Source organism: Thermobia domestica, chromosome 5 (assembly GCF_964235325.1).
Source record: "Thermobia domestica chromosome 5, izTheDome1.hap1.1, whole genome shotgun sequence".
In the NCBI taxonomy this organism is placed as follows: domain Eukaryota; kingdom Metazoa; phylum Arthropoda; class Insecta; order Zygentoma; family Lepismatidae; genus Thermobia; species Thermobia domestica.
This window is the reverse complement of record NC_137458.1, coordinates 241,806,381-241,833,907: the sequence shown is the minus strand read 5'-3', so window position 1 is coordinate 241,833,907 and position 27,527 is coordinate 241,806,381. Positions and strand designations below refer to the sequence as shown.

Here is a 27,527-nt window from a genome sequence, read left to right as displayed (position 1 = left end):
CACACAAACAGTTTCATTTAAAAAATATACATACAAGCTTAAGAAACATTTGGATACATTGTTAACACATTCCCACTTTGTAGACCAGTTGAAATGATGTGAGTATAAAAGTCAACAAAATCGTGGCGCTATAATTTATAATAAACTATAAAACAACTTGAGAAAGAACTCTTAAATAGTTGAGAAAGTAAGAGCTTGATTTTCAATTGTAGGATCTAAAATATTCAAATAATTGGAGGAAAAGTACTTTTAAATGTCGTATGTCACTAATCAAAGTAATTACATTTTTTTAATAAAAGAAAATTTACCAGACTAGTATATTTTTTAGAGCAAGTGAGAATATTCTTTCATTATACTGTGACTTTACTATCAAATTAAGTATTACTACATTTAATTTGTTTTGAAATGTAACTAATGGTTTTTATATGTTGTAAATAAGGTGCAAATATGTGTTTTAACCGTTCTTTACTAGAGTATTTGAGCATACACATCATAGTTTAGATAATTTGAAGGGTAAGATAGTAATTATGATTCACTGTAAAGTTATATTTAATTCAATAATTTATTGTGGAAATGTTATCAGAGAAAAATAAATGAAATGTTAAATGTAAATGAAGGATAGAGGGAAAATATATAAAGAAGTAGGTTCAGTGAAGGAGAATTTCTAATTCAAGTTAGTTTTTCAAAGTAAAATTCTTTTCAAAATCAGTTATAGAAGAAAAAATGAAATGAAATCTTTGAGTTTTACGTCCCTCAGTTATGCCGGTTAGGCTAAAGGAGACGGTCGTTATAGAAGGAAAAGTGATAGACTAGCCATTCTACATATAGATGCATGAAGAATAACAGTTTACATCCAAGAAGAAAACTAACTCAAGAGTGAAATTGGGAGATCAGAAATGTTTTACAGACTTAGTATGATACCAAAGATAAAAGCAAAGATATTAAGTGTTTGAAGTTCAATGTAGATATAAGCAAATGCTAAAAACTACTATAAAAATTTATCAACACGCTTAATGTTCTGTTTATATTGGCACATGTGAATGAAGTGCAGGTACTCAAGCACACAAGTAGAAAATATTCGTAATTACATAGTTATGTAATTATTATAACAGTTAGTTATAATTATGTGCATGATAATTATTCAACGAAAATAAACAAGCAAGACATTTTAAGTAAAACATTATAAGCAAAAATAAAGAAGATAGAAAGAGTCTCCTGTTAGTAAGATAATTGTACAGCAATAAGTTAAAATGTCTTAAAGGGAAACATAAATCGTACAGCTTTAAGACGAAGGGAATGAAGTACGAATGGTTTACAGTAGCAAATATAACGTGCTCCCGAAAAAGAATTAAAGAACAGAAAGCATATAAAATATTAAAGATAGGCACTGAAATATCATGAAGGAAAATGAAAATATCATGCACTAGAGTAAAATAGCTTAAAGATAGTTCGCACCAATAATGTGAAACATGTTTAAAACCAATGAAGCATAAGATTAAAAGTTGAAGAGCTTTAAACGTATCTTGTAAAAAAAAAAAAAAGAAAAAGAAAAGAAAAGAAAAAGAAAAGAGAAAGAAATTAGTTTTAGATGGTTTTACATCACTAAGTTCAAGAACATTTTGAAAGTGATTTAGAATTGTAAGGTCAGAAGCATTTAAAAGAAAAGTGACACGAATGGCAGAAAATAGAAAAAAAGTTACATCTGCAAGCTGAAACCTACCCAAGAACTACTTTTTCTTTTTTTTAATTGCATGCATTAAGAAAAGATCAGATTAACGATAATTCGTAGTACCAAGTTGAAATTTAACGCGATTTTTTCTGTTTCAATTTGAAGCAATTAAGTACTTTAAAATTGTTTTTAAAGAGACCTTGTCTTTTAAGATTATATGAAAAGAAAGGAAATAGGATATATTAAAAACAGTTCTATAAGAGCGAAATGAAGTTTACGTAGAAATTATTTTTAAGAATAAAAGTAAACTCCCAATATTTTATTAAACCAAAAAAAGAAGAAGAAAAGAGAAAAGAAAAGAAAGGAATAAGTATTAAAAGAGATAGTTTAGAATAGCAAGTTAAATCATTCCTGAGAAGCATTTAAAGCTAAATGAAGTGTAAACACTTAAAATTTCATGCTTAAAAAAGAAAAGATATAGAAAAAAGAGTTTAACGACGAATAGCCTAAATATTTAAAGTGAACTAGAATCAAATTTTAAATTTTCAGAAACCAGGAAAGAAGAGATTAAAGGTATCTTACAAGGGTAAACAAGCGTGCCAGTTACAAGGAAAGTGAAGCAATCTATTAAACGTTTCTACATAAGTATGAAGAAAAGCAATGTTCAAGATGGTTTATACTAGTAAAATCAGATAGAGGCACCTAAAGCAGTTTTAAATAGATTTAGTGTAAACTAACAAAATCTTACACACGAAGAAAAGAAAATGCTTAAAAGATGTGTTCGTCCTTTCCTAAAGTGAAATATTCATGAGAATCACTTTTAAAAAGAACTCAACATTTTACATAAAAAGAGAAAAGAAAAATGGTTAAATAGCCAAAAGACCTGAAACTCAAAGAAAACGAAGATATCATGCACATTAAATAAGAGATAAAAAGCAGAAAGAAGTTTACAGATTCTTTATGGCAATAATCTCAAGGACACGAAAGTATAAAAACTCTGAGAGATTTAAATGTATCTTGAGACAGAAAGAAATTAGTTTTAGATAGTTTTGTAGCTGGAAGATCTACCTGAAACATCTTAAATCATTAAAAGTTTTATAGGTAAAGAAAATAAAAGTCTTGAAAAATCATTAAAGAAAATGAAACGAATCTTTTACTATACCAAGTAAACAAAATATATTTCAGATAATTTTGCAGCAGTAAGCTGCAGTACGCTTGAAATTAGTTTAAGAAATATAAAGCTCTAAGATGTCATGCATTAAGAAAAGACGTTAAAGGTTATGTAAAATGTGCGGTGAAGCAAATCCTAAAAGTATTCTAAAGAATGAAGCATTAATTTTTTAAGATTTCAAGAGTTTGAAGAAAGGAAAAATAAATTAGGCAGTTTAACAACAGTAGACTGGAATTTGTCAGAGATTCGTTAAGAAAAACCAAGCGCAAATCTCTCAGATCTCATACAAGAAAGAAAGAAAGAATGAATGAAAGTAGTCAGTAGCAAAACTAAGCTGAATCATATGTGATGAATAGATACCGATACCATTTAGATTTCCTTTCGTTTACAAGATTTAGTATTACAGCTATTAAATTAATCAAGTACAGTAATTGAAACATCATGAATCATAAATTACTATCATTTCTTTCAATCTGTCAGTAAATAGAGGGTAAGGAAGAATACAAATCACAGCACTGGGAAATTGATCGCAATATCATGTGTTATATCAGAAAGAATCCATATTGTTCAAACCATTTTTACATCACATGAACACAGACTTCATATTACCTTTCACTAGAACACCACAGGCTATTTTATTGAAAGTGAAACACAAAAGAATTTCTAAGAAAAAAAAAGAAAGAAATGAGAATGGGCACCGAACAGGAACATGTCTTTATATTATCGCAAATGGCAAGAGAAATATCAACCATTTGAATTTCTTCTTGTGAGCAGGAAGTTACATGATATTATGTTATTGTTGGTATTGCGCCACTGGTTGTCCTGCATAAGCAATTTGTTGGCCTCGGACATTAGCCACTCTGACAGGAGCTGCTGCCAATTTCGGCGCTTTCCCTACTGGAATAGCCTGAAAACTTGGAGCTGCGTATCGTATTCCAGCTGGCTGCTGAACGCCTTGAGCTGGGCCTGCTTTAAGCACATACTGAGGTTGTTTGATTTGTTGTTGAGGTGCCAGTGTAGGTTGAGGAATCTTCACTACAATATCTGTTGGTTCACGAACTACCTCGGCCTTAAATCCTCCAACAGGATCAGCAGTGTAAGTGACGGTTCGAATGTATCCGTCGGAATCGACAACACTGTAACTACCAGTAATAGTATCACCAGCTCTTTCTTCTTTCCTGTTTTGATAATTGGTAAATTCATCGTCTTTCACATCAAATGAAAATTGATACTGGGGATTTGGCTGTAATAAAAAGAAGAGAAATAGAAAATTAGAATATTTACGGTAAATACCACAATAGAAATCATAATAAGGTTAATGTTATCACTGGAAACTTATTTGGACCGCAGCTTGAAAAGTTATCCTTGATAGCTGCTTTGCTTTGTCTATCATTCGTTCTATTAAATATTTGTTACTGCCTTTCTTTTATTTGATACCATATTTCCATTAAATCCCTCAGGCTAAAATTTCTTGTCAAAATGTCGCAGTTTCTTTTCCCATGTTTAGTTGTTTCTAGTTGTATTTTCTCTTATACTTGTTAATTCTTCAGTTTTTTGTGCCATTCATTTACTGTATTCTTCTCCATACCCATACTTTAAAGATTTTAACACTATTTTTGAACAGTTTTTTCATAATACTCGTGATTATACCCGGTACAATACAATATCAATACGAAATATTGATGTTGTGTTTCTTATTATAAACAGGGCGTGGATTTCTTATGGATAGACAAGTAAACAGTTCATGTAATTATATGTCGGGAAATGCATCGTTACAGAGTTACGAACATTGAGCCGCCTGATGGTGTGAAGTAGTCATATTCTGGACGTCCCTCAATGTGACTCAATTTAAACCTCAACAGCTCAGCTCCTAATTAAGCTAGGAAGATAATTTTGGAATCAATGTCTTCCTGAAGAATGAAGCTTTCCACGGATATGCATTTTCACGGGTGGACACAGGGCCAAGGGCAAGTTATTCAATGCATCGGTTTCCAGGAAGTCTCAATAGGTATTTTCTGCCAGTCTGTGAGAGTATATGTGGGCCTAATAAAGCGTCACCGACAATACCGCACCACACACTGAGAACAAACTGTTGTTGATATCTCCTGGGACTTATCGCATGAGGATTATCGTCCGCTCAAACATATACATTCTGGTAATTGAAGATGCCTTCTCACGTGAACTGAGACACTATTACGGATGGAAAAATGAGATTAACGAGACACTGCTAGAGATATCGCTGAATGCTTACAAAAACTGCACTCGCTGCAGATGATTTGGATACAGGCTCGCTCGATGACATACACGCTATATCTGTATTGGTTTACACGTAGCCAATCCTACAAGAAGACATTCATACTAAAATTGTCTTCCTAGCTTAATTAGGAGCTGATCTATTGAGGTTTAAATTGAGTCACAGTGAGAGGCGTCCAGAATGTGACTATTTCACACCAACAGGTGGCTCAATGGCCGTAACTCTGTAACAATGCATTTCCCTGCATATAGTCATATGAACTCTTTTACTTCTTTACCCATAGTCCCGTAATAAACGAAGACTAAAATGAGTTTCTATTTACACAGTTTACTAATTGACTTCCTAAGATCAGACTTAATTAACATCTTTCTCCTACGTTAGGCTGAAAATGGTAGATTTATTTAATTTCATTAAAATCAGTATGCGCCCCGAAATACGTATCTTCCTAAAGTGTCTTTTAGAAAGTTTTCACAAAGTCAATGTAAAGTTAAGAAAACTATATCTTAGTTCTCATTCGAAATAAGTTGTTACCAAACTTTATGAAAATCATTAGAGCTTTTTCAAGATAAAACTTAGATGCTCCTGAAGTTTTTCCCATCGCCCCTAAGCGAGTGTTTCCAAACTTAGGACAAAGCTAAATCACTTGCGCATACATGAAAAACTGGTTTGCACCCAATTGCATGAAAGTCGTTGGAGCTATTGTGTAGAAAAATTTGAAGAGCCTCCGAGTACTTTTTTTTTTTTTTTTAATATAGAAATCAATGAGCTTTCCAAAGTTGAGACAGCTAAATCACTATCTCGTACTCAGAAAGATTTTTTAACCAAATTTGATTAAAATAATTAAAATGGTTCCAAAGATACTAATATTAAACGTCTCGAAAGAAATATTTTCTACTTGTTCTTAAGATCTTTTTTCCAAAATCAGGATCTAATAAAATTTCTACCTCATAGCCGAAAACGGTTTTCCATCAAATTTGACTAAAAGTATTAGAGCTAGGTATATTTTTAAAATAATTTTAGGTTCCTCGCGATATACTACAGGCTTTTTCAGAAACAATCGAGACCAATCTAAATCATTCACTCGTGCCTAAAAATGATGTTTCACAAAATTTAATGAAAATCATGAGAATCATTTTCAAGATAAATTTAGGCGCCCTGGCAAGCTTTTCTGGAGGCTTCCAAGTTTTTTTTTTTTTCATATTGCAGACTGCTTAAATCGCTTTCATATGCCCCAAAATAGAATTTTCACATAATTTCACGAAAGTCATTACAGTGGTTTTAAATTTGGCTAATATTTGTGCCCGATGATTCTCTATTGAAGCTATTGAATTTCTTTCCGAAAGTAGAGACCAGAGGCGGCTCTGAGGGAAGTCATATCGGTAAAAATTTGATTTTATTTAAAGCTGTTATCTAATGTACTAATTCTTATATACATCTTTCTGAACCTGTATTTCCCTTAACTTATAGCGATACCTTTTATTTAATTAATTAATTAATTAATTAATACCAGTGTGACTATCTTCAAGAGCCGCCCTCGAGATCAAACTAAATCGTTTTCTTTTGATGCAAAATAATGATTCAACCAAGTACTCTTCTTTCTTGCTCATTTTATACTATACGATTCGTATATACAAATACAACACTCAGGAACACACTCGTAGTGGTCCATCGAGTCCAGACCCCCTAAAAAAATAACTTTGTACCTCGACTAACTTTTGTATACTTTCTTAACATAGTTATACTTGTTTAACAGGGAAATGATTGATGTAGCCTTAGGATTTGATTTTACACCTCATCTGTATTCTTCCCTTCCTTATAAAAATATTCTAGTTCTATCAGATCTTCTGAGAATATAGATGACAGTAAGTAATAATTACTTATCGTCTTTTCGGGTACAGAATAACACGGGTTTAATACTACATATTCAAATACTGGACCCCCAGAAAAAAGTTTGAATAAAATATATATTCTGGGTGAGCATCTGGCAACACTTACCGGTAAGTATTTATAACACGAATGTTTAAAATTTACGAAGTCATTGTATTGGAAACAATAACGAATTACATAATTAAAAGAAACTCAATCGATAATGAAATAAACTAAATTATATTAAAGATTATTATAACAAATAAAATTTGCAAATAATTTCTGTAATTACAAAAAATATCAAACGTTGATGTTACATTATTTTCTTGATTAGTTAATCATGTAAATTTAAAATTGAAATATTAGGTTTTGTCTGCTCTGCCTGAAGGCATTTACTAACATAGGGTCTTATTAATTCAATCAAGTAGAAAAAGAATTGGAATTACGTTATCTCGTGATTCTAAAGGATATATGGAAAATTGGAATTCTTATGTAACAGCCTATAAATCGACATTCTTTCGTGCGTCATTACAGTAATTTACATGTATAAAGAAACATATTGGCTCCATGCTTTACCCTGTAGGTTTATAGAGACTAGACTCTCCTACCAGGAAGCGAACATGGGACCACGCAATGCAAAGTCAAATATATGATTATAGTATATGTATGTCACTGTGACATTTAAGTAAAAATACCGTATCACGTCTTTGTCCTGAAGACAAAAATTTCAGTAGACACTAAGATATTAGTATAAAATTATATATATATAGCAAAAATACAGTAGAAAATTCACGAAATGCTAATTGAAATATGGGATTGCAAACAAAAACTCACACACACACACTCATTCAACTATCAAGGGAAAATGAGGAGTGTATACGTTGAGTTCGCTTTGAAATCTTATGTAAGTATTACGCGTGAAGAAACGTTCTTTTGCAAGATGCATATGTGGAACTTACACTTAAAGAAATTTAAAAAAAAAAGATACATTACTTATATATTTACACTCGCTTGCTGGCTATTTCTGACGTAACAATCGGTTTTTGAAGAATGATTCTTTATACTATTTTTTTTTCTCCTCGGAAGCGAATCGGTGCAGTGACCTCCAATGAGCTTATTACAATCCACTTTCTCTGAGTCATTTCACCATAATGTTGCCTACACCGCCTACTTTCACTGCTTTTATATTATGGTGACCCCGCCCTCTAGTCTTCCGTGTTGTTTTGCCGTCTACGTTCAGTGGAAGATTCCGAAACCAAGATTGCGCAATTACTCTTTTTTTCTTTACTTGTCTCTCTATCTTGCGGCTATTTCACATTCATTTATGATTTAAAAAAAAAAAGTAAGGAGAAAAAAAGAAAACATAATCTATTGGAAATCAAGACACTAGCGAAAAATTACGTATTAAGATGGTTTTATAATCGTCTCAATGATATGAATCAGTTACTACATCAGTAATACTTTCTAATACTACTAATGATCGAAAGCAAACGCAAAATCTGACCACTAATTATAGCGTATCAGTTGTAGATGTAACTCATAGTGAATTTGCGGTTTGTAAGTCAAAATATTATAAATCAAGGGCAAAAAGAAGCTAATTTTCCAGTCTTTTAGGTTTCCAAAGATCAAGATGTCTAGATGTTTGGAATGTCCAATATCTGATAAATAGGCATAAAAACGAACTGCGTTGAATGTTTCTGCCAGCTCTTTTTCTTTTAGCCCATTCATATGTTTCGAGAATTATTTTTTCTGTTTTCTTTAACATGAAGTGGAATTTTAATGTTTTCCATTGTATGAGCTTTGCTTTTTATGGACTTAAATTTGATTTTAACTACTAGCTGAGCAAAATAATACGTTTATTCTAGAAATTATTAACGTCTGTCTCTTACGTTAAACCTGTCGCTACCTGTGTATACATAGTATTTGATGATGACACGTGGATAGTTGACGAAGCTGTTACTCGTTAATATATATATATATATATATATATATATATATATATATATATATATATATATATTACAATAAACATATGGTTTAGCTCAACGAATAGTTTAAGTCAAATGGAATTTTAATAGTTTGATTTTTACCTTATTTCTTCCTCAAATCTATTAAAATGTCCCTTACCTAATGAAAATTGAATTTTCCTAAAAAGTTTAGTACTATTTAATAATCAAATTTAATCTAAGCAGTATTAAATTTATGTATGAAATGCAAACTTATTTAAAAAAAATTAAGAGATATTTAACTTGACTTATCAGTAAGGAGAAATCAATAAAAATTACGTCATAAAAATTCAATTTCATTTCATTGCAATCAGAAAAATAATTCTCTATATCAATGAGCTAAAACAAGACATGGGATTGGTACCCATCATCGCTGGACATACATAAAAATATTGTTAGCTACGTCAAGCAATAATACAATTGGACCTTGATAACACTAATTCCTTGATAACTTGATTTTTTTCACATTCCTTTGAACTCTGCATAGCACTCAATGTTAAAATAACCTTGAGTTGAATAGATACGTGAAATTTGGTACTTAGGGTTTACATTTAAAATAATTAAACATATGTTTCAGCGTTTTTGACTTGAGCTAGAAGGGAATAAAAATGGTTGTGGGTGGTTCATTAAGATGCCGATCCGAAGTGTTCAAATTTCGTGTCAGACTTCGATTTGATTTGAGTTGGTGAACTCTCTTTGACCAGCGAGGCTCTATGAGACGTGGATGTACAGCTTAACGTAGGTTCCAAACCACATGAACTACCGCTGGGTATCGAACCTGGGTTTTCTGCTTCAGAGGGTGTCAAACTCCGAATTCAGAAAGTTCTACATGAAAGACGCAGGAGGAATAAAACCCACAGTAACATGTCAGGGTATTTACTAGTTGATTCATAAAAGAAGCAAATAACGTTGAATCAATCAATGTTTTAATGGGATACGGTGCAGATTTAATCAGCATCAAAAATAAAACAAGCTGAAGTATATTTTATTTCTGTGTTAACAGTAATATTTGAGACTATCTTCTAACTTCACAGAAAAATATTAGAATTAAGATATCGTTAAATACTATTTAAGGTTTCATTAAGATAATAGAATGTTTCCTGTTTATTCAAATTGTAATGGGATCATAATGGTTGGGATCATCACATCACTTATTTATCTCAATGACTAATTTTTATTTTAAAAAAAATGGTAGATAAATAATCATTAACCTCGAAGGAATATTGATTAAAATAAAATACTAAACTTTAGATGTTACACGACATGAAGAGTGTGGTCGCCCAGACGGCTTATTTCGAGTGATGTGTGGCCAACACATCTCCCATCGTTATTGTTTCATTTTTTCTAGAGCGAAGACGATGCTGGTTCATGTAATGTCGATCAAGGTTTGAACCTGGAATCACGCACAGAATAGGCATGCGCGCTGACATTTTTATCACTCTGTTATGTGTCAGCACAATAAGTTAGTTTGAGTCCTTATGTAAAACGGGAATTAAGAAAGAAAGACGGGACCTCTATTAACGTGAACTTCTAACTACGACCGGTGCACAATGAAAAATGACGTATATGGCGTACGTAAACCATAGGTTACATGCGTAAATCCATGATTTTCGGACTTAACGTATGACTCTAGGTAACATCCTGCAGTTAACACATAACTGAAAACATATGTTGTATACTTCCCGTATAAATGTTCCATCTATTCGTATTTTCCGTATGAAATAAAAAAATGTATATAGGCGTTAAGGAACTGACATACAGATAGACGTATATAACATATAGCAGACGTAAGTAACATATGTATACGTATAGGTCCTCTTGAATGTCAGGCATTCTGCAGCGCCATGATGTAACATCTAAGTGGGAAAAGGCTGTACATATGTAGGATACGGATAATATATTCTCCGTACAGATTTCCGTAGTAAACATATAGATTCCGTATATTTGTACAATATACTGCTGTGCGGATAACGGATTTTTCTCAGTGTGATAGAATCCGGTGCAGTTAACGGGTTCATTAACCACCATGCAAGAGCAACCCCCACAGTATTACCTCGCCTCCAAAAGAATTGGATTACAGAACCACACCATTGATCCCAGTTGGACACAATAAGATAAAAAGAAAGCATTTACAGAGCAGGTGCAGTAACATTGAGTATATAATACCAGATCATCACAACTTGTAAAGGCTATTATCCTGTCAGCTCCGTTCTTTTTCTTTTTTAAAGATAACTTCACACGTTAAATCTGTCTTATTTTAATATTAAATATAACACTAAAAGAAAAAAGTTTCTTAAAAAAAGTAACTAATAATGAGAAAGGTAATTATATCTGAAAGTGAAAGGCAGTTATTTTAGAGACAGACAGACGGAAAGAAAGTTTAAAAGAAGTACATTGCGTGTCATTTATATCTGCATTGCTAACAACACATTGGAGACAAGTCTCCTTATTCATAACTGCAAATTGTTATAACATGTAAGCAGAGACAGCAGAAGAATACTAACATAGAAAATTGTTATTTTAATGTTATGCAGACTAAACGTGAAGAGCAAAAGCCGTATATTGAATAAGTAATTAAACCTCTTTAAAGTAAGTGAGAAGTTAATACAATGGGACTTGTTTATGTTAATTAACAAATTCCCCTTTTCTTTAATCAACACGCTTATTTGTGACTGCTTCACTAGATTGCAACCGAAGTTTAGAAATAAACTGTAAATATGCCACTACTAGTAATACTACAGGATATTCAGCCCCTGAAGAGCTGGCTGGTCAAATAGTCAATTGATTAAAATTGATTAGGCGTGGTCAGCGGATCAATTTTTAATGTTATTATTTCTGGCTGGCTTGAGTACATTTAATCTTATTATAAGTATATAGCTCCCAATTGCATCAAAACACAGGACCAAAAGTTTTATGCTGCTACTGGGAATGAAACTGGGACTACATCCACCAATGGAAATGAAATGAAATCTTTAAGTTTTACGTCCTACGATTATGCCGGGTAGGCTAAAGTAGACGGTAATGATGAGAAATGAAGAAACTGATGGAATGAAGAAATTGGGAGGAAACGTGAGAACCCCGAGAAAATCTGCACATGCGGTGTTTGTCCACCACAAAGCTAATTAGCGCGAGCTGGGATCGAACCAAGGACCCCATGCATCAGAGGTGAACGCTCTACCACTAAGCTATCGCGTCCCATACCTATCAATGGATTGAGCATTAATGCTACATATATAGACCAGATATTTCTAACTTTTAATTCCAGTGAATACATTGCGAACCGCGAATCTGAAACAGGGATGATATAGGCGACCGGTGTAAATCAACCTAAATGACAACACAGACAGACGTCACCAAAGTCCCCATGAACGGAAGACAGAAAATATCCGAGTTTTACTCAAACTATATTTGTCAGATCATCCTTTCATTACATGGCTCGCATCTACGCAGCATCTAATTCAACACACAGACAAACCATATCACCGATGATAGTCATCAAAGTAACGATAATGGGGTTCAAGGTTGCTGGCAATAGACAACCGTAAAGTCCAATAAAAAAAAATATCACAAACCGTAAGGTCAGGTGATCTTGGAGGCCATCTAAACAACGTAAAGTCACCATTAAACTTACAAAGTCGCCATCTGAGCTCATCATCTGATAGTAACAACGAAATGTATATGTGAAAATTTTAGAGGTACATTTCTGTTATGTATTAACTCATGGTTACGTTACGTGAATGTAATTTACAGTTGTAGAATTAACACACAGTAACTTTTCAAACAGGGCAAACTCAACGAATCCTTTGGGATAGCTTTATATACAGAGTGTTTAAAAACAACAGCAACAACGTTTGGGAGGTGATTCCTGACACCAATATAAGACAAAAAGTATAGACCAACTTGGGTGCACAACTTTTGGAGATATAGGCTGCCGAAAACATGAAAAAATGAACTTTAAAGGTCCATAGCTTCAATACTATGGGACCTACCGTAGTCGGGTCAAGACTTCATTTAGGAACCAGTATATCCCCTATCAAAATATCCATGTTTCAGGATCCTGCGGTACTTTTGCAACAATTTTGATAAAGGTAGTTAGTTGGTGAGTACTCCCAATTAGATGTCCGAATCCAAACTTCCTCTCTAAAAATTGTTGCGTGAGTACGACAAGATTCTGAAACATGTATATTTGAATAGCGCACATATTAGTTCCTCAGTGAAGTATTGGCGCGACTACGGTAGGTCCCATAGTATTGGAGCTACGGACCTTTAAAGTTCTTTTTTCGGCAGCCTGTATCTCCGAAAGGAAGCATTTGTACACCTAGGTTGGTCTATACTTTTTGTCTCATCTTGGTGTCAGGAGTCACCTCCCAAACGTTGTCAGTGTTGTTTTGAAACACTCTGTATGTTTAGTTGGATAGAAAATGTTATATCAACAGTAGTTGACATTTAATTAAATAAAAATACATATTTATATGGAAGTGTATATGAAAATAAGTGGTCTTTTTTAAGGAATCTGGGCAAGTGAAAGCCAGATCGATGTAGATAAACAGTATTGTTAGAGGAGCCTGGGCGAATAATAGAAACCAGATTAGGTGTTTGATATTTAAGACGGATGTGAAATCGCATCCAATGAATGCACATATTATCTAGTGTACTGTGTTGTAAGTTACGACACCTTGAAATGTTTCTGGATTTAATTTTGGAGCCTGCTTTTAATTGTTTAATCTCGTTTCTACTGGCCATTCGTGCAAACAACTGTCTACTTCAATTACCACTTAGTAAAATTAATACCGTTTTCGATAAAATTTGGTCCTAAAGAAGATTGAGACGAATGTGTGCAATACTGGCATGGTAGGTTAGTGTTCAATCCATGTATTAAAATTTCTTGTGAAAGATGACTTTCATTTTGATTTTAATTACTGAATCATGTTTAGAAAATGATGATTATTTGGTTCAAAATTATATTTTCTTCCTTGTTAAAAATGTTAACCTTCCATTTTCATCACGTTGTCTGCATTATATCAAAATCTAACTTTCTACTTGAGGAAGGCCATGATACACTTTCTTCTGAGTGCTTTCAGCATCATGCTAGCGGCAGCTATTGGAAAGCTATTCATAAAAATTACTGATATTGTGACCTTAGTAAGTAAATAAACAAAAAAGAGAGATAAAACGAGGAATATGTATATATGTATATGAATGTGGGAAAATAAGAGAAAGTCCTTGTTGGACACGAAACTGGATCATTTTCTGGCCGTGAACCTCTCATTTCAATGCAGGTTAGTCACCCGTATCACTCTGCTGGCAGCCAAGGCAAAGGCTAAAAGGACGTTTTTCCTGTCACTTTTACTATATCCAAAGAAATAAAAAACGTCATTTTTTGCTGCCTTTCTTCTGGCATAATCTTCATCACATTACTGCTTCCTCCCTTTCTCCCCTCCGTATACATACACGAATACAAAACATCTGCTACTTTCAGTTTGATCGTTTCTGGGAGAGCTAAAAAAAATTAAAAAAACATTTTCCTTCATCCAGTTCTCCCTGACTTTTTTTTTCCTTTTTTAATCTGGGTCTTTCTTTTACTCTCCATTTCAAATTCAAATATATTACATCGACTGGCTATGTAATAAATCAGTCACAGTTTCCCCCTTTTTTCTCTATCATGATATTTGTCATACATAAGATGTGGAATATAGTAATTTATACAAAGTGTTTCAAAATAACACCGACAATGTTTGGGAGGTGATTCCTGACACCAAGATAAGACAAAAAGTATAGACCAACCTGACAGCACGAATGTTTCCTTTCGGAGTTATAAACTGCCGAAAACTTCAAAAAAATGAACTTTAAAGGTACATAGTTCCAAAACTATGGGACCTATCATAGTAGAATCAAGATTTCACTTAGGAACTAGTATGTGCCCTATCCAAATATATAAGTTTCAATATCCTGCGGCACTTCCGCAATAATTTTTATAGAGGCAGTCTTTAGCCAAACTCCCTTAATAAAAATTGTTGCGTGAATGCGTAAGGATACTAAAACATGAATTTTTGGATAGCACACATATTAGTTCCTAAGTGAAGTCTTGACCCGACTACGATGTGTCACATAGTTATGGAGCTGTGGACTTTTAAAGTTCATTTTTATTCGACAGCCTATAATTCCGAAGGAAGTATTTGTCTATCCGTTGGTCTATACTTTTTATCTTATTTTGGTGCCCGTAATCACCTCTCGAACGTTGTCGATATTGTTTTGAAACACCATGTAGGGCCTGTATATGAAACTTTCAATAATTACATATGCACATAAATACAAGAGGAAGCTTTGGAGCTGTATCTTCCCTCCCCTGAGCTCCATATGTACAGTAAATAAAATGGATTTCAATCACACTTTACAATGAATGGACAAAATGATTCATGGATATGTTCAGTCCTTCATATGTAAGTACATACCTACATTGTAGATCTATTCTCGTGTATTTCAAATAGCTTACCGTTATGGTCAAACAATTTTATTAAAATGGTATGAATCTAAAATTCCACGTTTGAGTCCTTTTGGCTATAAGAAATGAAGATAATTGCAATTACATCGTTAATTATTCGGTATTTTACGGTACCGATATTTGTTGTATAAGTAGTGAGGGAAATAAAAGATTTGTTTTAAAAAAATAAAACATATGCAAGTGGAATTTGACCATTTAAACAGAAAATGTATGGGGGCAACATCAACACTTAGATACTATTTGTAAGAGGCAGCACTGGGGCACTATTTGTTAAATGACGTGCCCTACACAAGAGTCAGAATAATGACATACCGACTCGCAATGTAAATTATCTTAGGGTTAATCTATTCGAGAATCCGTTTCCGATGCGTTACCACCACAGGGAACGCGACCTAGGTGGCTACTCGGCAATTTTACTTTTGCCAAAGTTATAAATCATACTGTGAGCCAGTCACGGTTTCCAGGTCTTTTTCGCCGGGACCAGGTCTATAATAGCAGAGTTCCAATGCTCTCCACAAAGCATCTTCCAAGCAGCTGTTTCTTGCTAAAATCCCTTTGCCTGGCAACACGTCTTTTTTTTTTCTTTTTTCTTTCTCTATACATCTTTTAAACAGCAGGTTGTCTATTGTTAAGGAATGCAGCAAATACGCCCGAGTCGAAGTTTTCTGCGCTTTTTTTATTGCTTTCGCGTTTGCAGCGTATTGTGATTAGCCATCCACATTTAAATACATGATCAACGTATTCCAGGCGTACGCATGAACAATAAAAAACGCGTTGCGAACGCTTCAAATAGCCACCCACTTAGTGGTTCCAGGAGAGCGGTAGGTCATCTCTGGGGTGGCTTTGACCCCCGGAAGTATGCCTGGAAGAAACACGTTTATTACATCTATACGTAGAATAACTATAAACGAATTCCGAGATGTTTCTTAAGATACTGAATGAATTGATCACTAGATAGCAGGAACATTCCTTAATAGTATAAATAATACTGACATACATACAACAAGCCCTGTAGGTACCATATAAAGCAATTATCTTACAGTATGTTAACGATGGGAAAGTATTTTTAAAAAAACAATTAAAATACGACCCACTCACATTGAGAAAATACCATTAAAAATAGAGGCTTTAGCAAGTGTGTTCCGAACGTTTAAAGAAAGTAAATAAGTTTTAATGGATCATTGAAAATCATTGAAGTTACGGCTCCAAATGCATGCAGAAATCCTTGAAATAGAAAAGAAAAGTTTGTGTTTGTTCATTCACTTTGTGCACGCCTAATTGGTTTTCTACTAAACAAACAGCAGTCTGCATGTAGTAACTTTGTCTTAAATAATAAACCGGTCTAGTTATTGCTGCAAAACTTCTTAATATACTTTCTGTCAATTGAATGATTAATGGATGTATGTACTTCTGCGTTAGATTAAAAATTGTGGTATCAGTTACATGCTCATTTCTTCCTTTTACTAGTTACTTTCAAGAAACGAGTAAACTATTTATCTACAAGAAAACAATCGCCTGCTCTACTTTGCAAAATAACGACAGTTTTAAAATGTTATTATAAAATATTTTTTATAAGGAAGGAGTTCTGGCATCGTGGTTTCATGACTCTTACTTTCACTGTCCAATTAGGCTAATACGATATTGTCTTTTCGTAATTAGAAAAACTGGGTCATCGCTGAGTTGCACAGCAGTGTCAAATAAGTTATTATGATTTGAAACACTTTAAACAATAAAGATATTTTTCAAAAAGACAAGACGGAACAAATATTTGTTAAATACATTCACATTCGCATTTTTAAAAATATTTACTTTATGCTCTAACATTATTATAGTAATTATGGTCATCATCATCTTACAAGAGTTCCTTGTAATTTATTTTCCATATATTATCTGTGTTGCATCTCGTCCTTATGCGATTAGAATATGCTAATTGTCTCTTATGTAATTGTTAGGAATGTTCTTCTCTTGTTCGTTACGTTTTTTATTGGTAGTTTATTTATAAGCGAGTTCACGAAAGCAAAGAATATCTTGAGAAGGCTTATTTTATTCGTAAACGATGACATTTTGTCTTTGTTCTACTGTACAACCACGCTCAATACAATACAATTTCTAATCTAAGTTTGAAAATCTTCTAAATCAGCATGATCTTTATACCAATAGGCAACGCGGAAACGATTTACGAAAATTCTGTGGTGGTTTTTGAGGGAAGTCATATTAAAAGTTAAAATTTTATGGGTACAAGTTAAAAAAGGAAGACTTACAATAGACTATGACTTCTCTCAGTAGTCATCACTGGAAAAATCACTTTCTCTTCCCAAGATTGAAAAAACATAATTTCCCTCGTTGCCTTTCGAGAACAACTTATACGTCTATTTACAGGATATTTAGACTTGAAATAACTTCCTTCATTTGGTGTTCAACTTCGCTTGTAAATCCGTTCGCTTCATATAATATATTTTTTTTTCAATTGCCTCCAAAATTTCTGTCGCTTTCTGCTCCTAAATGAAGATCTTTTAAAAAGCTGAGTTTGGTAGAACACTCATTTCTGGCACTTAATGTCAGGAATAGCATCCAATAATTCTTCTGAATTAGACTTAAATTAACAGTATTGGTTAAAAAATATTAAAAAGTACGAAAACAAAGATAGGTGAGGGAAAAAAAAGAAAAATAAACACCGTGAAAAATGCAAAGCTTAAATAGGAGAGGGAGAACAGAGTATATGACTTGTTTATAGTATCTAAGTGATTTTATTAGTGGAAATACGAAGTGTAAACTTCAAATAAAAACGAGAATAGAAACCACAGATGAAACATTTACGAAGAAGAAAAGCGTATTGTGAGTGTTTGAAGTAAAAGCTGAGAAAATGGCTTGTAAAGAATTTGGTGGTAGAGTTTTGTTGTGTACGTTTAGCAGAAATATGAAAACGATGAGATAAGAAAGCAGTGAAAAACTATAAGAAGGGTCCGAGATATGAGTACAGAGAAAAATGGAAAAAGATAATTGGAAGAGACAAATGTGAAAGAGAAACAATTGCGAAAAGAGTGAGAAATTATATATATAATATATGTACTGTATATATTGAAAATACTTCCACAGAGTAAACGAATTTGACTAGGTCACAATTTGAGAATAAATTATATTCTAGGAAATGTAAAGTCTAGTGAAGGAAAATAAGAAAGATACTTAAAATACTCAATTGAGAGGCTTAATAAAGAGAATAATTTCTACTTCTATAGGGGAGAGGTATAGAATAATTTATCAGTGAAGCAAACTATTTTCATCTCGTCAAAGTGAGAACATTCTTTTTTCTTTCTTTCTTTCTTTTTTTTTTTTTTTAAATTAAGCTAGGGTTCAGGTAAGACTTTCACAAAATGAGCGTAACTAATCCTGCTAAAATGTAAGGAATAAAGCTGTAATGTTAATATTTCATTTTCCAAGAATTTGTAACAAGTAAGAATAAATTGAAGGCTACTGTTACAAACTCTGCTTAATTGTTCCTCACTCTCCTATTCTAGTCTATTCAACGTTGAAGATTTCGTCTGGAATTATGTTTACCAATATAACGCACACGATTGAAAACAAAGCATTAATAAAAACATTGGATGTGTTTAATTTTGATTACCCATATTCAATTCTTTAAGGTTTATTTCTTTTTCATTCCCTTAAACGTATTTCAATTAATTGATTTATTTTGCTTTAGGACATTCTCGTACATAGCGATTATAACGGGCGCTTGGTTGGTTTGGAGTTTAACGCCTCTTTTTAGCACTGAAGATGTAGGGGACGTGAACTGAACCACATGATCTTTCTCCTGGGATCGAACCCTTGTCTCCTTTACCGAAAGCGCGTATGCTAATCTTTTATCACGTTTTAACGGATAGAATTTACTATGTGGGGACTTAAATCCGTTCTAGTTGGTGGTTGTATAGACCATCAAGCAAGATCAACTGGCATAGGACAGGTCCTTCCCCACCGCACTCTTTGGCCTATAGGAGAACTAGAATACACGATCACTGTGATGATCCTAAAGACACCAGTGCCCCGGTCAAACTCGTTCCAAAAGTAGTCTTCTGCTTTGCTGAGTTCTAGTCTTTCGTGAAAGATCTCTGCGAACAAATTTATTTCATATAATTGAAATTCACACTAAAGATTCATTAATGATCCACATGAAATCTTGTTCAGGTCAACGAAATTCTGTTTTCTTGCTCGTGCACTTTCGCAACATCATATTTGTCACGAAAACTTAAAAATCTCGTATAGCACATATATAGTATATTTGCAAATAGAGAAAGTTTCATGCATGAATTGATTACATTAATTTTCTCATGCAAGGTTTGTGCAGTAAATATGTTTTCTGTTTTTAGCGAAAGCCAATGACCAAATATTGTTGTGAAAGACTATGTATGAGCACCAGAAAAATTGAATTTGCATAATCTAATAGGGAAAGATAATATCGAATATCCTGACTCTGAAAGGGAAAGAAATAAATTCCTAAACGATAACCCAGATTATGTTTACCAAAATTAATCTTTCAAAAAAAAAAGTGTTATTAGCTATAAGTAAACTCCTGCTGCTTCCGTACTTAGAACATACTGTTGGTTATGACCTTCTTGAATAAGTCTTACGTCCTGTTTCTACGCTTTTAATTTCCTTTTGGTCGAAACTAGCTTTGTGAGAGGTGATACGTTACTAGACCGGGTTTTCATCTGCAAATAGGTTGGTATAAAAAAAAAAATTAGACATCCAAGTAAAATTGAAACGTTCTAGAAGATATGAAATTGAAGCCTGGTGTGAGAAAGAAGATAAATATGGTAGGATATTGAGGATCTCAGCAACTATCTTGGAAGCCGCCATATTGGATTTCGGTCAAAATTTTTAGAGAGAAATCAACAAAATATTTCACCATTTTCTGGTAGCGTATACTCTTAGAAAGATATAGTAATGTAATTATTTTTGCTTTATTCAAAACAAAATTATTGGTCAATTTTTATTCTTTCATGAACTAAACTTTGATAGGCCTACTAGGTATTTTTGCTGCAATAATGGTAAATTGGACATGTATGCCGATTTGTGTTTTTTGCTGTTTGGCCTTCTTCCATATCATATCAAGAGGCTTTGATTCCATATTTTCTTACGCCGTTCTAATTTTATTTACATGTCTTCAGACTTTGAACCATCCTATATATATATATATATATATATATATATATATATATATATATATATATGCTGCACGATTAATAGAATTGATTTCCCTTTCTAAAAACAAGACGGTCAATGATAGGCCGAAACAACCGTCTTTGTTTAAAATACTTGTAAAGAACCAACGATAATGCCAGTTGTAAAAAGTGTCCACGCCTGGATATTTTTTTAACTGTGCTTCTTATACCAATTGAGAACACTGAATGCAGTGAGTCTATTCTTAAATATACGCGCTCATAGGGTGCCTAAAATGTTATCTCAAATTTGGGATATAAATAAATATAAATTCCAATTTTGAGTCAATTTTCTCGAGATGACTCCGTGAATCCGATGATTGAAAATAGTTTCATGAATGGAGAATCCTAAATTAGTAAAAAACACAATGAGAAATGTATCAAAGAATTGACACTTTTACTAGTATCTCAAACTCCCAACTTTGAAGTAGCTTCTCTCGTGACCTCAGGGACAGGTACAGTATGTTTAAAAATAGTTACATTCAACATCCTCAAATTAGTATGAAAAGAATAACCAACGATTAAAAGAATATTGACTAAAAGAATGTAACTTACGTCATAATCTTCTGGAAGTTCCTGCTGGCCTCCTTGTGCAAGTGCAGGTTTGACTTTCTTCACAGGTATTGCACGAAGTTGTCCTGCCTGAATAGCCCCTGCGACACGAGCACCAGGCTGATACGCTGCTAACGCTTGCGGTCCTGCAGCAACGCGCAGCTGCTGCGTCGGAAGAGCACTTTGGTACACTACTGAAGGCCGACTCAAGCCACCACCTGCACTTGGTGCTGGTGCTGCAGCTGCTGGCGCTGATTGGGCAATGTATTGAATTGGTGCGTAATTAGGTGCATACTGTGGGTTTTGTGCTTCCTGTGCGAGGAACTGCACTGGTTGTTGTTGTGCTGCTTGTTGTTGATCTGGAGTAATGTATTGTATCTGTTGAGGTTCCGGTTCGGGCCTGCTGACACCTAGAGATGCCAGGCATAATAAGCATAGAATCTGTGGAAGAGAAATAAATACACATTTCAGTAAATTGACAAGCAACTTATCTATATGGCGAAAACATAAAAATCAAATTTTTGCTGCACATTCGAAGTTATCGCAAATAAAACTAATTTATAAAGAACTTTAAAAAGTAGGGACAAACGTTCGGATCATGATTTCACTCTACGCAAAGAAGAAAAGGAACTTTAATAAAAAATCGTTTACATACTCCTTAAGGAATTAGTGTCATGGAAAGACAGGCTCCCCCTAATTCTAAATTGACTTTATTACTTAGTGTTCGTATTTAAGAAGATTTTAAAGCAACTTCTTTCATGCTATATTTCCTGGAAGTTTGCCCCTTCGTTTAACTTTTCTGAAAGAATGTCTATTTACCCTACCCTCGACTATGTCAAGAGTTTTTGATTGTGTGAGGCCTGGTAGATCCCAACGTGCTGTCTCTTATATGAGAAAAGTTGTTGATTTTTAATGAGATGAGACATAATACATGCGATGTCCTACCATCATGTCGTTTATCAACGTTTATCTTCGAAAAAGTAATGACAGAGTTGCATTCTTATGGTAGAGTGAAAACGTATAAATCGTTAGAGAATATTTATGATAAATAATATAGCAATTGAGATGCCACATACATTGAACTTATGATGTACTGAAGGTATTAATCTCCAGGATGAAATAATTTAGCAAATTTGTGATGCACTGCCCCGTAGGGAAATGAGATGACGATAAATACCGAGGAAGACAACTTGAATACAATATTTGTCTAAAACAAATACACACTCATGAAGGATATTAGATACAGTCTACAAATTCTCAACTTTATACTGGATAAAATTAAATTTTAAGAGTCTCTGAGAAGGATTCTTGTTTTCTTGATCAACACTCCTTACTCTTACGCCATCACAAACAATATTTTCGACAGTTGCGCAGTTGGGTCGTCGCTTCACTTTGCAATAATGCTCTAACACATGTGGAATAATACATGAAAAATGAAGCTCTTTATCCTTCGAACTTGCGTCGATTGAACTTGCACTACAAGATTTTTTAAATAAAATCTGAACGAATCATGACAAACATGCTGGCATTCTATTGGTAAATTCGTAATGAGAGGAGTTGTACAGTTAATACTTTATTAATAATGAACCATTTATTTATTAATACACGATATTTTATTAATAACAACATTGATTGACAGTTATTAGTATTGGTCATTATTTTACACGTGAACTACATTCCCCGCATTAGCTACCATCGACGGTGATTAAATGTAGCACTTTGATATGTTTCATATTTTAGTGGGAAGTCTTAGTGTTAAGTCAATTCTAATGCACCTCTCTTGACGTTGAAGAAAGACAATTCTTTGTACATTACCGCAAAAATGTGTTGAAATTAGTAATTTCATTTCGAGGAAATTTTACGATTCAAAATCTATGGTAGAAAAGCAATTTTCAGGACAGTCAGTTACTCATGTAGTATTTTTCAGTAAAATTACAAGAAATAATAAATAAGTATTTGTTTCTTTCCTTTATCATTATTGCTCTTTATGTTGTTGATTAATACATTATTATTAATAAAATAACCGTAAGGAACTTTTAAAAACAAAAAAGGAGAAAACTTTGATGGCGTAAAGTGAAGAAAAGAGATTATGGCCATAAAAGCATTCGGCGTCCTCAGTGGTTAGCTGTAATTCATTATAATCAATCGCGCCAACGTCCCGGGAGGAAGTGATGATACTTTTACAAATGATAGTATAGGCAATTCTAAGCAAAAAAAAGTTCATATAAACATGAATTCTATTTTCAACGGTTTGAGGGTTATATGTTGTGATCCATATTGCTCATGGCCAACTTTGTAGTTATTCTAGCATAGACATAGCGCATTTGAAAGGTGATGGAATAGCTTTTTGAATGATATCCAACATGTAGCAAAAGTATCTTTAGAAGGAAAGTTATTCAGAGAAGTTTGGAAACCAATGTTGCCATCCAGTTCCCTTAAATAATCTTAACTTAATCAAACTCCGTTTTAGTCCATTGTATAAAAGCATTGTTTTATTGTATTTAACAGTTTTATTATTATTATTATTATTATTATTATTATTATTATTATTATTATTATTATTATTATTATTATTATTATTACTTTAATTTTGTTTTCACATTCAATCATAACTTGAACTATGTTGTAGTTTCATAACGTGAAACGTAATTCACGAGGATATCCTGGATGGTATGTTGTGCATACCTACTGCAAAGCATTTTTGGTTGTATAACACAGCAGGATATATAGTTAGTACAGAAAACTCAATTTTACAATAAAGGATAAACTAACGTAAACAAAAATAATCTGAAAATATTGTACTGTCATTGGATTATGCTTCTGTACGAAAATTTCAGAACTATAGTTGTACTTAGTATGGAAGACTGTGAAATTAAGGATGGAAGATTTAAAACTAGCAAACAAAGCAAAAAAAGGTAACGTAACAAAAGAATCGTAATTAATGTATCATCATTATAAAATATGAACCATACTCTTCGCCATTGTCCTTCAGAAGGAACAAGTGGGAAATTTGCAATATGCTGATTGAGATTTATCAAATCTTGCCAGTTATAACGAAAGTGATTGATAAACCGTTAAGCAGTCTTTTGCTGCCTTTTAGGATGACAAATTCCGTGTTTCTTAAATACTTTTATGAAATTTTGATGTTCGTTTTACTAGTGAGCGATAACTGTTTTCTTACTATTATTGCCATTATTGGAGATTTCTATCGCCTTGTCCTTTACCAATGTTCACTATGTGTCATAAAAATCGGGAGAATTTTTACGAAGATTACGCGGAACATATGTTTCTCTTTTAAAATATGTAAGGGAGAGTAAATTCAACTCCTCATTATCGACTGACTTCAACTCCAAACAGTAGGAATTACGAGAAGGCGTCATAAAACGTATACACCATATTCTATTAAAATAGAATATTATTTTCCTGGATCGCGAGGGGAAGGGTTAAATTTATTCTCTCACTCTCGACTGATTTTAAACTCAAGCAATATACAGGATTGGGAAACTTCAGAAACAATACCATATTTAAAAGAAAAAAGAAACAAATATTTTATTTATGAATGTTATCACGGAACGTATTTTTTAATTGAAAGGAGGGTTAATCCGCCGCTTTATTCTTCACTGCCTTTAACTTCGTGCAGTGCGCATCACCTATGAGAACCTTCAAAGAAAATATGTGCCATGTTGCTTCAAAACCAAATATATCTTGTACGAAAATCATCATCCAAGATTGTTAAATGGCAGGGCGGAGGGTTATTTCACCCTTTAGTTCTTGACAGACTTTCAAGCAAAGCAATAGGGATTATTAATAAGCCCCAGAGAAAATATATGCCATATTACATAAAAATTGAACAATTTTGATGACAGTTATAAAGGAAAACTATTTTCTTATATTATTTAAACAAACAAACTTCGAAATTTGAGAAAAAACCCTTAAACCTGTCTATCCTTAACCAATTTCATCCACAAGCAATAAACTCATAGTGTAAGGTGGTATCATATAGCTAAATAAACTTTTGTTAATATCTCCAACTGTAATGAGTCTTAAACTGTGATTCTAAATAGATTATGTTTATTTTGGCTACATCAAAATGTTGCATTATCTAAGTTGTGAATATTGTTTTTAAATAATGCGTACATGGAGGCTAGCTACTTAAGAGATTATGTCCTTCGTTTGGAAAAATGAAATGAAATGAAATCTTTGAGTTTTACGTCCCACGGTTATGCCGGTTAGGCTAAAGGAGACGGTGATGATGAGTAATGAATGAAATGATGGAATGAAGAAAGTGGGAGGACACGGTGTTTGTCCACCACAAGGTTCACTTGACGGGGGCTGGGATCGAACACGCGACCCCAAGCACCAGAGGTGAACGCTCTACCACTGAGCCACCGCGGCCTTCGTTTGGAGTATTTACTTCTGGTCTGTATATAATGTTTCAACATCAGCAATGAAAGGACAACGAATGATTATAATTTCGTCTTATGATTTCAGAACTTCGTAGCGCAGATGGTTTGCAGAAATTCTCTCTTTAGTACAGAAATTTCGTAGTTATCATTTTAGGTGAGATGAGACTAGACAAGGTGGAAAATACCGCGTCGCTTAAAAAGGCAGAAATTCTTATCCTGGAGATAACAGTGACTGTTAAGCCATTAGACCATATGTGATTAGGAGAGATGGGAGAACATCCTCCAAGAATATGTTGTTTGGACAATGACTGATTATCATTTGTTGTTAATTAATATCAATCGTCTTAATAATAACCATTCTTTGTTTTATGCTTAGTTTTAATTTAACAACAAAGAATAAAAGCACATTTCTTAGTTTCTTAAATCATCAAAACGAATCCTTCTTTGTGATATCTAGTGTGCTCTCCAGTATGTGCCAATATTTATACTATTGAATAATACTTTTTTTTTTCATTTGAGCGTTCTAACAATAGGTATTTTTAATAGGTGGGTATAAATGATTTTTCCAATACTTTCGTGCTATAACAATTTCCAGATCTCTCCCCATTGATTGTCTAGTTGCGTGAACACGTACTTCTGGTGTACAGAGTCCCGAATTCGATCTCCGGTGGGAGAGCAGTGAATTTAGTACGGTGGTTCGAATCACACCTTAAAATGTAGGTCCACGTCTCATTTACCCTCAGTGCTGAAAAGAAACGCTAAACATCAGCAAATAAATAAGAGCGACTATTCCACATGAAACCGGTGAAAAGTTGTAAAAGGGAAATTGATTAGTGGTAGAGTGTTCACCTGTGGTGTATAAGGCTTTTGGACTGATCCATGACACATAAGCTTGTCATGGACAACATTGCGATTAGTTTTTCTCAGAGTTATGTTTGTTGTATTTCATGATCATTCGATGTTTAGTCTAAAGGTATAGTCGGACATGAAGTTAAACTAAAGTTTTCAAAAGTATATACATTAAATTTCAACGATAACTCAGCAATGTTAAATATTGATGTAATGGAAGTCCCGAATTGAAATCAGAGTCTGTAAATCTTTTGTTGTATAGTGATGTAATTCATACTGATACTTCAAAGCTTTTCTTTGTGAAATGGAAAATCTAGCACTGAAAGTTTCTTCGTAAAGTCGTCTATCATTGCACAGGATAGGAAAATGAAACGAAATTTTTAAAATAACGTCACCGATTATGTACTTTAAGCTAAAGGACAGACAGGTGATTAATGGAAGTGAAAGATTAGGAGAGAGTTGGTGGAATGAAACTTTGGGAAGAAACGGAAAAACCCCGAGAGAAACCTACGGGAATGATGTTGTCCACCACAAATTCACACGGCTTCGAATCAAAATAGGAACCCTCCGGTCCAGAGATGAACGTTCTACCACTTTTTGTTTGAAAACTTATTCAAGTCCTTCTTACACTATTTTCTACCGTACTCGACAGGGAGATAAACACACAAATATCGAGGACAGTTAGTAACAATCCATGCTCTTCAGTGGGGCTCGAACCCGCGATTCAAAGACAATTCGGCCATTGCCACCAACATCACTAAACCTTCGTGGCCCTTTCATAGGATAAGATTAGAACCTGTGACCACTTACGTATTAAAAAAATAAAATCGTTCGCACAAATGTACCACGTAGCACTTATATGAATACACAATTATTTAATTAAGGCGTGGAAGTAAACGATGCCCTTACCTTTAGTAACATGCTTAGCGTCTTATACGAAAGAAGTTAAATCACCAAATGCACGTTTGTCTGAGCGTCATGCTATCCTTTATAGGGAGCGTATAAACATAATGCGGAAGGGGAGGTGGACGGGAGA

General features: G+C 33.6%; 1 protein-coding gene across 1 annotated transcript; it reads right to left on the bottom strand.

The window, feature by feature from the left end:
• Positions 1-1,731: 1,731 nt before the first annotated feature.
• On the bottom strand, positions 1,732-27,527 carry Cpr66D (Cuticular protein 66D). The gene is made up of 3 exons (XM_081759882.1): positions 27,401-27,527; positions 21,240-21,677; positions 1,732-4,083 (listed from the first exon to the last, which is right to left on the bottom strand). Exons 1-3 carry the CDS (start codon positions 27,410-27,412, stop codon positions 3,634-3,636), a joined length of 900 nt encoding a protein of 299 aa, XP_081616008.1. The 5' UTR covers positions 27,413-27,527; the 3' UTR covers positions 1,732-3,633.

Excerpts from the sequence above, each read along its gene's own strand:
- Cpr66D (XM_081759882.1), bottom strand. Across the intron at positions 4,084-21,239 it reads AACTTCCAGAAGATTATGAC|CCAAATCCCCAGTATCAATT; the intron begins GTAAGTTACATT and ends TTTTTATTACAG.